The sequence below is a fragment of the Mus caroli genome, unplaced genomic scaffold, assembly GCF_978045245.1.
Source record: "Mus caroli unplaced genomic scaffold, Mus_caroli_1 scaffold_16, whole genome shotgun sequence".
Classification (NCBI taxonomy): Eukaryota; Metazoa; Chordata; class Mammalia; order Rodentia; family Muridae; genus Mus; species Mus caroli.
The window spans coordinates 93,181,245-93,193,609 of record NW_028227271.1 but is presented as its reverse complement, the minus strand read 5'-3'; the positions used below and the strand labels follow the sequence as shown (position 1 = coordinate 93,193,609).

Genomic DNA, 12,365 nt, shown 5'->3' with positions numbered 1-12,365 from the left:
CCAAATGGGAAGGAGAAGAATAAATATATTATTTATAAAACAAAGTGTACATACAAGTATATATTTATACATTGTTTATAAATACTAAAGGAAAGACATATGATGGCACACAACGTGAAGACTCTATTAGGAGACCTGAATCAGTTACTTTGTGAGCATGGAGAATTCATCATCTCTCTGTGTCTGGTGTTTTAAGCTGCAGGCTGATATGCCTAGGGTGGAGCATCCCTGGTATCCCTTCAGCTGTGCACTCCAGAGGTCCTATGATGAGTGACAGCTTCAGAAATCTGTCTTCACATTTCCATATAGGAAGATATAGATGGATAGATAGATAGATAGATAGATAGATAGATAGATAGATAGATAGATAGATAGAGATTGCTATATGTCAAAGGGATATATCAATATATCAATATCAAAGAAGACAGATATATCCTATGGTTTTAAATGAATATTTAGCATTTTTATTTTTGTGGTCATAACAAGCTTGAGAGGAAATATCTATCAAAGGATGTACTTTCTACCTGTGACATACTTAAGCTCCTTTATTAATACATAATTGCATATTACAAACTTTGCCTACTTACAGAGCTTTTTACCAACCTTCATTATCTAATTCTTTAATGTTTGTTCGTTTTGAATGGCCTCATTAAAAATTTCACTATGTCTTATTGAACTAATTGTAATATCTAAGAACTATACATTATGATAAAATTTTATCCCCTACTTTCAAGCTTTAGAAATTTGACTAGATATTTGGTTTTCTATTTCTACATCCTTTGAGGTATTAAAATTGTTTCTTACCTATTTTAATTATAACAATTAATAATAAGTTTAGTATATGAATGTATAAATTAATATAATTACACATTCAAATAATTCAAGTTTTTTATTTTATGTTTTACTTTCTTTTCTAAAGAGAGGCAAACTATAGCAGTTAATTAATAACAACTTTCTAAAATAATATAGCTATTAACATAATAACAAAAATATAGTTAGAGCAATTTATAAGGCATGCTAATTTCCAGAGCGTTGCCACATATTGTCTCTTATGATTTTTCCTTTGGCTGTCCTAGAGAGTAGATGATGTCTATCCCATGCATGCTGACGTACAAGTAGAGGACCTAAGATGCTGATGGCTAATGTCCAAGGGCTCGCATTCAGTGGGATGATAGACTTTCTGTTTTCACTGTAACCTACTGTCTCTATGCCAAATTCTGGCCACAATTTAAAAATTAAGGGTAAAGTTTTCTTTTGTGTAAATTAACCTCCATGGATCATGTTATTGACTTTACCAGCAACATATGGATAAATTCAAAACTCCAAAACTTTCTATGCCAAATCTGCAACTATTTCCATTTGAACTATGTTTTCCCATGGATTTATGTTCTAAAGTGAGTTATCATATTTTTTCATTGGTGAATCAACATCTTATCTCTATTCACAAAAATCCGGCTTCATAGATAATAAGATGTTTGTGCCCATAATGATCTCATTTGTTGAAGGGAAAAATGTGTCTCATAGTCCAAGGTTTTAGTCATATTTCCTGTCTGATAAATTCTAAAGTACTGTAGTGACAAGAACTGACAGTGAAAACTGACAAGCCTGGAGGTATGTTAGAAGTAGGATTTTAAGCTAATTAGCATGAGTTCTCTACTGCAATCCTGCAGCCCAGGAAGATTGATGGCACACCAAATGTGAGCTTGCGGGAAGTTAAATAACTAGAATCACACACACCAAGTGGAGGAGCAGGGATTTGAACTTGGGTGGATAACTAAGAACCCACAAACCCTTGCTTTGCAAATCAGAAAACACTATTACCATCTTCTGTGCCTTTGGTTTTAGTTGATGTTTCTTTGCTCGTTTTACATATAAAAGCAAAATCAGTTATATGAAGACACAAAGTAGACAGATGAGAAAATCATGTATTCCACAAGAACATATTTTATAACAACACAGAGGGCACCTCCTGGTTACTTCTGAATAAAAAATATAAAAAATAAAAAAGCAAATAGTCCCTATAATATCACCACCATTGATTCAGTGTAGAAATTTTAAAGTAAAGTTGAATTTCTCAGGGTTTCTTAGAATGATTTCTTTCAAATAGTACTCTTTCAAAATGTATCTTTCTTTCTAAAATCATGCCTTATCCCTAAGGAGCAAAGAGAGAGACTGCTGTCTTTGTGTGTGTCAAAGCAATTCAATGGGTGTGGCCTTACATGCCTCTGGGATGTCTAGGAATAGCTAGCATGTTTTTGTGTGTATGAGTCTGGGGTTCTTGAGGAAGGCAATAACTAGAGATAGAATTTAGCAGCTGTGATCAATGGGTAGGTATAGCCTTGAAATCAAGTGAGGTTACCCAAAAGCTACCTGCATACTGCAAAGACCTGTGGCCCAAGAGTGGAAACCTAGAAAACACCCATGATTTAAAGAGATGGCTAAAAAGATACCCCGTGGGGAAGTCTGGTAAGGAATAATATAATAGGTAAGGCTTTTATACAAAAAGAGATGGCGCCTTTTGTATTTAGGACTGAGTCAACTTTTGCACTTGATCATTGGCAGGTCTCTGATGACATTGGGGAGAACAGGCTTAGAACTTAGATGGAAGCTGGAGTAGGAAGGGAGGACCCTTTGGGAGACTATCTCAATAATTGGGGGCAGGGGAAGCTCTACACTAGGACTCTTAGGAAGCATGGACAGCTCTTCTTAGATCAGAAGTTAGTATAGAAGTTTAAAGGCCCTGGTGACTGTGAATTCAAAACCATCGTTGGCTGCAGAGCAAGTTCCCAATCATCCTGAGATGTATAATGACATCCTGGGAATGAGTAAAGAAATACTAAAACACGTATGACCCATCCTCTTATCTTTTTAATCCATGCTCAAACCCCAGACCAGTTATACCACTTCTGGATTTAAGTGCATTGCAGTGATTTTTGTCCTGATGATGTTCAATAGATGCTATTTGGTTGACAAATGTTTATTAATTCAACAAACTGAAATTCAAGTCACTGTATCCAAGAAAATAAAAACATAATAGAGTAGACATGAACTATAATGACTTTTGATCACAGGGGTTTAACCACTTTGATTATAATAAATCAAGACATAATTCATTTAGACTCAAATGTTATCATTTGCCTTTGACAAAACTAATTGTCTTATTGAATTTATCATAATCCACCAAAAGGTTGGCAACAGGGTTATAGTCACCAAAACTGCTGTCACCTAAGAAGTTTGGCTCCAGAAAAGGAATTGGATTATTTAAGCCTTTTAGAGCAACAAGGATATAATGAAAATTAGAACTCTCTACTTGGCAGGGCCCCCCTACATGGCAGGGTTTAGTAACTATTCCTTTTATGTATTTTTTTTTAGAAAAAAATGTATCATATATGAATATACCAGAGAAAGTTAGAATTCAGAATGGAAGCCTTGGGTTTTTTAGTATCTCAGGGCCCCTGATGCTTATATCTGCCTGTTTCTGAAACTGTTTTTTTCAGTAAACAGATCACTTGTCTGTCAATTACAATGTCTTAGAAACCAAGAATCACCACTGATACTAACCCGCCTCCAGCCCACTAGAACAAGCTCTAGTAGTGTTTGAGGTCAGATGACCTCATCAATTAGCTCATCTCCATTTTGTTTCCTGCTAGTAGAGGTTGGGTGGTTTCTAGGCTGATGGTAGGAAGGATTTGGAAGGGGAGGGCACTTTTGGTGGTTATTAAATAATGATCACATTTAATATATGAGAGACAAAAATAATAAAAATCCCTATAGTATTCAGCAAATTTTTTTCTAAGGAAGAATTCCCAAGCCCAAAGTACCGATGGTATCTCAGTAGTTAGGAATGCAGGACCCTTGGTGCACACTTTTGCACAAGACACCTGCCTTCACCTCATTGCAGGTCTGTGTATCTCTATTCCTTCCATTTTCCAACCCACACACCTCTGCAAGAGGTGTAAGAGGATTGTTCTAACTACTCCAATGTCCTGCTTACGTACATCTGCCTTTTCAATACATACAGATCAGATGAAGTGCACTCTCTCAATAATATAAGGGGGGATAAAATGAAGAAATGGTCTAAGAAAACATCAAATCGGAGTTGTAGCTTTGCACAAGCTGACTTTCTAGTCTTGCTGCTATTCTGCATCCAATTTGCACTTGAGAACTCCAAAGTGCCCAGTCTCCTTTATCGTTTATGTCCTTGTCCAGTGCTCTCATGCATGATGCTTCTGCCTGGGCTCTCCTACCCTGCCCACTCTGCCTCACGCCCTCACGTCCTTTGGGGTCATTTTCAGCCTTGTCTTCGGGAAAGCTTTTCTGATCCCTAACCCAGAAATCATTTTTCAAGTTTCCTAGGGCTTGATTTGAAGTCTCTCTTAGGATATGCTCTCAGCTTCTCTCCTGCATTAAAAGATTGCCGAAGGCCCTCACTGTACATCACACGTCTCTTACTAATTAGAGTTCAGAACCAATAATTGATGCAAAAACCCAGGTTGGCTCTATAAAAAGGCATGCAGTTTGAAAATGCACTTGCTGGACTTGAACCCTGAAAAACTATATTCTGATGTTCCCTCCACTTCCTCATCTCTGAGTGGGTGATGGTTATCTGACTCCTACGATTAGTATAAAATAAAAGAAGTATCTATGGGCTATAGAAGAACACCAGGCATGTAGCAAGAAGCAGGGGAGTTTACAATTTGTGTTCACGTAACAGAAAATATAAGTGTTATGTCCTATGCATTGTTATGGCCCTTATTGTGACAGAATTCCTTATCTCAGTCGGATTCCCTGGGCCTGCCCATTAGATGTAGACTTCTAGAGTGCAGTAGAGAGAAGGTGAGAGTATAATTTCCACAGTTTTTCAGAGCTATTTTTCAGATGCTGCTGACCTGACCCTCTGTAACTGCTCCAGTTCTAGCATCTCACACCCGCTCTCTGACCTGATGGGTCAGTTGCTGCCAGGGCCCCAGGGCAGACTGAAGCTATACCTCCTCTTCCTCAAAGTCCTCTTGTTTCCCTCCATCTCCTACTTCTTATTTGAAAGTAATTAAATTTAAGGAAAACTCTAATCTACAGAATGAGATTTTTGTTTTGCTTTTCCTATTTTCTGTGGATTTCCTCTTGTCAGATTTACTTTTGGACCATTGCAGGAAGCCTGAATAGAAACTGTCAAAGAAAATTAAACCAATTCTGGTGAGGAAAATAAAACTTCAAGCTCCGGAAATAATATATATGATTTGCCACATAAATATGGCACACAGCACTACGGCTATCTCTTGAGATTTAATGGGACCATTACTAGCCTGGCAATGTGGTCTCATTAGCAACTTTCCTAGGCTTTCCTAAATGTTATATTTTCCTTCTATGTTACAATATTAAGTTAGCTGCACAGCACACTGTCTGTGTGGGCTTGTGCAAGGCAGTATACATGAGTGAGCTTCCTTCCTCACAGCAACTCAGCATAAGGGATCCTACACTTGTCACCAGTTTTGCCAGCTTGGGGGGTGGGTCCATAATCTGCAAAAGCTCACACCATTAGCAAATAGCAGAACTGTGACTATTCACTGCATAATTGTACCCTCAACCAGGAGGTTCTATCAACCTCAGCCTCTTCTATCAGATGCCTGCTAGGGTCAGCTGAAAGCTGGCATGGGGTGGCTTCAGCTGAGTCACCTGATTCTGTTTCATGTTGGCTCTTGTCCTCTACTGTGTGGCCCAGCTTATGCTCATGGCGAAAGCAGAGTCCCAAGCAAAAGCAGAAAGCAAAACCTGGTAACTAGCATAGTTTTCGCTGCCGTGTCCTATTAGACAGAAGACAACACAAGAATAGCCTTAATTTGATTCTGTCTCTGATGAGAGTGTGAGGATGAATGAAGGAGAACACTAGTGGGCTTAATCCATGATGTGGTCAGTGCATGTTAGCTGTCGTGGTCTCTACTAAATAGATGTATAATTATGTTCAAAGAGAAACCAGAAAGACTCAGATCAAGTCCTAAATGATTGTAAGGATGAGAAGAAATTGCTTCTATAAATGAAAATTGAAATAAGGTTATGACGCTGGGTGTTTTCTACTTTTCCCATTCTGGGTTTCTACAATTCACTTAAGAAATAAATGTGATTATACATATATGTATATTTATATACATGTATATAAACACATACATATACATACACAGGCATACACCCACATAATTACAGATAGATAGATAGATAGATAGATAGATAGATAGATAGATAGATACTTAATATTACCAAAATTTGCACCAGAGGGTAAATGTGTAGCCAAGGACACATAAGGCAGATCTTGATTTATATAATTTATCAAAAGAAACTTTCTTTTAAATATGCTCAGATCTGTCTTTTATGTATTCAGAAATGACCCTTTCCAAAGGGTGAGCAGGAAAAGAAGATACAAGGGGAGGAAAAAATAAAATGGGACAAACTGTGTACTCTTCAAGGTGAATGCAAGCTAAACTTGTGATAATAAAGGAAACACCCTGAGAAAAATGAACTGTACCCACGGAAAAGGTCACTACCTCGTTCTCTGCCACTGGGTCAAGGAGTGAAGGGCAGCCTTTTATAAGTTTTTCCCTACTACAGCTCTGTGGTCTGAGAGCCAACAGTGGAAGCACCTCGTGCACTTTGTGAAAATGTAGAATCTCGAATCTGCATTTGGCAGGGTTTCTAGATGTTACCTAGCATGGGCTCTAGAGAAAGAACACCCTCTTTCTCCATGGAGAAGCCAGCATTAAGCTTCAGGGTCTTTGTCCAGCCTATAACACTACTAACCAGTACCCCAAGGATGCCAGTGAGAGAAAGTGAATAAAAGTCATGTAACATTGGACACGAGCTGGGAGGCAGATGCTCATGTCTGACATCCTTTCTGAGTGGGGGAGTGCTGTGTCTGTGGCCCAGGCATTTGGGTCAGTATATGTATCAAGGAAGAGCGTATTTTCATTTCCTTTTGTATACAGGTGGATGATCCTTGACTGCAGTTATTAAAGCCATTCATTTTAAACTATTCATCCAGACATTCAAATTTTGTGTTTATTTATATCTGGGACAATCTTAGCATCTGGGACAGGAAACCTTTGTCTCTGTGTGCCCAGTGATGGGTGGTCCTGAGAAAAGTTCTCAGTCTGTCTTCTCTCCCTCCCTCCCTCCCTGCTGCAGTGCTCCACTACCTGTGGGCTGGGGGCCTACTGGAGGAGTGTGGAGTGCAGCTCTGGGGTGGACGCTGACTGCACAACCATTCAGAGGCCAGACCCTGCTAAGAAGTGCCACCTCCGCCCCTGTGCTGGCTGGCGAGTGGGAAACTGGAGCAAGGTAATCTTTGACACTGTGTTTTCAGGGAAAGGGGAGGGCCCTATATGAACACTTGCCAAAAACACCTACACCCCCCCTCCCTGCCTCCCTTCTGTATGTCTCCTTAAAAAAGCAAGGCTTACTCTAAGTTATAGAAGCCCTAGAAGTCAGACTTGTTATTAATATGCAAAATTTTACCTGTGTGCCATCTCTGTCTTGAGATAAGCTCAAGAAAACCTTTTCAAAATGAGTTGCTTTGTCTAGCATGCAGTTCAATATTTCTCAATTATTTCAATTTTTCATTGCATGAAAATTATAGTTGTATGATGATAATTATACATTGTCACATATATAATTAAGTCATGGCTCAATGGCTCTTCACACACACACAAAAGTTTTATTTGTCTAAAAGGAATAGAAAGCAGGAGCATTAAGAGTAACGTGGGTCCACAGGAGTGGCCCAGCAGCTAAGGCTGCTTTCTGTCCTTGCAGAGGAACTGAGTCTAGCTCCCAGCATCCACACAGAGTGGCTCGCAAACACCTGAAGATGCAACTCCGGGGGACCCGATCCCAACTTCTAACCTTTACACATGAGCATACACACATAGTAAATAACAACAACAACAACAACAACAATAACAATAATGGTGATGGTGAGGATGAAGATTAATGATGATACTCTAAAGAATAATAATCTGACCACTAGAAAGTATATTTCATGATGTCTAAGATCCCAGGATCTAAGGGAAGGTGATCATGCATGAAGAGTCATCCTGTGCTAGTGCAACCTGGACTACATAAAACCTGCTCTCCAAAACGTACAACAAAAGGGTGTGTTCCCATACTCGTATGCATCTTATGACCTTGTTTTACAAGGTCCCTTGAGAAAGGAACAGGTAAAGTCCTCTGGTTAATCCAGGTGCTTTGAAGGTGCCTAGTCAGGCCCATCATCCTGTACTGAAGTTGAGTCAGACCCGGGAGACACAGTGGTCATGACTCAGCAGAGTTTGGGGCCAGGCAGGTAGCAAGAGCAGGTGTGAGCTATGGGTGCCCATTCTGTGTCTTATAAATGCCCAATGCTAGGCTTTCCTAGATGCCTGTCACCTCTCCAGAGAACCAGATTCTTATAACAGTTAGTACTTTGGAAAAGAGAGAACTACCTAGAAAGTCTGCAGAGGCTCTGGGCCCTCCAAAGTCTAGGCATTAGCTCCACTGTCTGTGTCTCAGAAGAAGACCATGAGGTATCTCACTGGACAGACTTACCCACTAGGGAGACTTACGTTCAGACAAGAGCATATAACATCATTGTTGCACCCTATGACTCTTCCCTCAAAGGAAGATTTGGAATTTGGGAAAGAGAGGGCTAATTCCTTGAGAATCTCACTGCATGTTCTAATAACTCCCCACCTCCCTCTTTCTGTGTTGATACTATAAGGTTTTAAAGGATAAATTCACATTCCTTTGAGGTTGTCTTCCCTTCCGACTAATAACAAATCCAGAGTACAACAAAGGCATACCACTTATCTATGAATCATCTTCCATATCCAAAAATACCGAAAGAGATATCTTAGTTTTCAGACTTTGCCAAGTGTTGCCCATGTCCCAAAATTCCATCCACCTATCATGGAGGATAATCATTTCCATGGAAATGATGACATGAAAAGACAGTCCCTCCAGATGGTCAAGTCGGGCCTGAGGAATTCTAGCCGGTGGGAAGTCCCCAGATGAAAGATTCCAGAGCTCACATCTGGGATTTCTCCTAATCCTCCCTCCTCTGCCCACCAGGGATTTTTTTTTTTCAATCTGACAGCTTGCTTTTTCAGAGTTTCTCAAAACTAAAATTTCCACTTTACCTCTGATTAGTCTACAAATCTCTATCCAAATTCAAAGACTTCAATTCCTTCCAGTCCAGGCCGAATCACAGACTTCTCTGAGCCCACCGGCATCAGACCTGAGGAGCCCAGTTACTCTCCAGGGATTTCCCCACCACCACAGTTATTTTGACGAGTCTTGGCTGACTTGTGGCTCTAAGTGTGCCCTTAGATTAAGGGTTAAGCCTGAGTTAAGACGCTCTTATGTGCAGTTTTCATGTTTGACAGGAAATGAGGTTGCCCATTTAGATTTCAACCTTCCTGGTAGCAAGAGACAGAAAAAAAAAAAAAAAAAGGCTCTTCCTCTCTGCATTCATCTGGCCAAAACAAAGCAAAGGTTCTCATCTTAACTTGACCCCAGCATGTTTCTTTTTCTTTCTTTCTTTTTTCAATTTTTATTAGATATTTTCTTTATTTACATATATATTTCAAATGCTATCCCGAAAGTTCCCTATACCCTCCCCCCAGCCTACTCCCCTACCCACCCACTCCCACTTCTTGGCCCTGGTGTTTCCCTGTACTGGGGCATATAAAGTTTGCAAGACCAAGGAGCCTCTCTTCCCATCTTCTACTACATATGCAGCTGGAGACATGAGCTCTGGGTGTACTGGTTAGTTCATATTGTTGTTCCACCTATAGGGTTGCAGACCCCTTCAGCTCCTTGGGTGCTTTCTCTAGTTTCTCCATTGGGGGCCCTGTGTTCCATCTAATAGATGGCTGTGAGCATCCACTTCTGTATTTGCCAGGCACAGGCATAGCCTCATATGAGACAGCTATATCAGGGTCCTTTCAGCAAAATCTTGCTGGCATATGCAATAGTGTCTGTGTTTGGTGGTTGATTATGGGATGGATCCCCAGGTTGGGGTAGTCTCTGGATGGTCTATCCTTTTGTCTTAGGAGGAACGAGTCCTAGAGGCAAGCTGGTAGGTCAGTGCATGGCTGTACCCCTCAGGCTGCACCAGGACAATTTAAGTCCAGCCTGAACCTCACAGTGAATTCAAAGATGGCCAGGACTGTATGGCAAGACTCTGTCTCAGAAAACAAACAAAGCCATCCTAGAGGCAGTAGTGCCTGAGAATCAGGCACATCTGAATGGGTAGTCCTGCCCTGTCTCTAATTAGTGTGTATTCATCCAACTGATTAGGAGGACTAACATACTCATGTCAGAAATAAACTAGTAATTCTGCTTCTACTTAACCTATGAGGCTGTGTAAGATCAAAATATATATTTATTAGCCGTTTTTTTCTACAACAAACACCTGAGATAATCAACTTACAAAAAGAAAAGACATATTTAGAGGATTCGATCGATGATCTCTTTGCTGTGGCACCTATGGTAGGAGGTACCTAGTGAAGCAATGCTGCCACCTCCTGGTGGGGAGGCGCAATACAGAAACGACAAGGGAGAATCCCTTTCAAGGGCCTGTGCCCAACAACCACCCACTGAGACCACCCACTCCACCCCACTCCTTAAAACTTCTACCACCTCCGATCAGCATCATGCTGGAGAACAAGACGTTCACATGTGGGCCTTTTGAAAACACTCTAGATTTAAAATATAGCAGCATGCAAAACATCCATAAATGGCCTGGGGGGGGGGTGGCGGGGGGGGGGGGCGGGGTTCTGGCCAACAGTGACGGTCAGAGTGGCTGGTGGGTATTTGCTAAACTTTGAATCCCCTGGACTTGGAACAAGAGGTTGATGGACAGGTGAGCCCTGTCAGCGGAGTACTGACTAAAGAAGTTGCTTGTTCCTAGTGTTAACCAAAGTGCCCAGCTGTTCATGAGTAGTAGGTGACTTAAACTACCTGCAGAAGCCAGTAGTCACCAATACTATAAGGTGCCTGGTGCCGAAGCTTTCAAAAACACCAACGTCATTGTTAACATAGTAACGGAATGTACAATCTCTGTTGAGGAAAATGCGATTTAAAGTGGTTGCTTATGATGTTTATTCTACACAGTGTCAGTTACAAAAAATTATCAACTGATGGACAACAGCTCATGGGACAGGTCATCGCTTCAACTATAGCATTTTAGGAGGAAGGAAACAGTGCATAATAAATATGTAAATCAGTGGGGGTGGCACACACCAATTTTAGAATGAATTCCTAGGGGAGGGGAAGTTATTTTTATGGTGGGAGAAATGAAAGAAACAACAACAATGCTCTTGAAAATCCCTCCAGTAGGTCTGACACCCAAACTACTCACGATTTTCAGCTCCACACACTTCCTGAAAGAATGATCTATGTGTCACCTCAATTCTGCAAACTCCTGATTTGACAGTCTCCCTGCTATGTTTCTTGGATTGAACACTGTCCTTTTTAGAATTAAGTCAAGCAAATTGTATTTCTTCCTGAAATGAGTCAGAAATACGTTTTCCCGTGCAGCAATCTGTCTTCCCACATATGCAACACTACAATTTTCTTTTAGCAACAGTCGATTTTATTATCTGTAGCTTTGCTGAAAATAAGAGGAGACTTCAGCCTGTCCTTAAACCATCAGTTCTCATATATTTGTTAACTACTCTGTCTTAATCTAGTCCAAGTTTGTATGTCTTTTGAGTGTGTATATTTTCTATGGCTTTGCTATATTTTACAAAACTGAAGTTTTTACAAATGGGTAAAATGAGAAATAGCACTGATTTTTACTAAATGTACATAGATTCCTACTGCCATCCAAAGCACACTCATGGAGACATATTAAAATTTAATGTGAAAAAGCTAGCACATAGAATTGTATATGAGATAGGTATCTCCATTCCCCAGGAAGCAAAACTGCAATTCTGCAAGATGATACACTGGGAATCTCTTTATTTATTTGACCCTGAGTATATTAATAATTTAATCTGTTTTTAAAGCATCACACTCTTTTGTTATAACACCAAGCATCTTAAATTCAGAGATCCCTATGGAAAAAATAGTTACAGGAATGGCAATTAAATTGAAGCAACAGGATATAAACCTAGTTGTCTCATACAATTGGGGCCACAGAAAATTTTACCCAAGACGAGGCCCTCCATGGTGGCCTCTGCCTACCGTTCCTTGATCCCCTTTCCCCTCTTCTTGAATTCTGCCCAATGTGTTGATTGCAGACAAGCCATGTTGTATCAAAGTGTTGAGTCTCTCTACATACCATTCTCTCAACTTTCTGTCCTCTGCTTGTTTGGCCTTCGGTGTCTACTTAAAGGATT

At 40.2% G+C, this 12,365-nt stretch overlaps 1 protein-coding gene across 1 annotated transcript in view; it reads left to right on the top strand.

Annotated features, from left to right (window-relative positions):
- Positions 1-12,365, top strand: part of Adamts12 (ADAM metallopeptidase with thrombospondin type 1 motif 12) — a 315,274-nt gene that overhangs the window by 272,497 nt on the left and 30,412 nt on the right. The window contains exon 20 of the mRNA XM_085831415.1: positions 7,174-7,326. Coding sequence (XP_085687541.1) covers positions 7,174-7,326 — 153 coding nt within the window. The remainder of the gene's footprint in view (positions 1-7,173; positions 7,327-12,365) is intronic.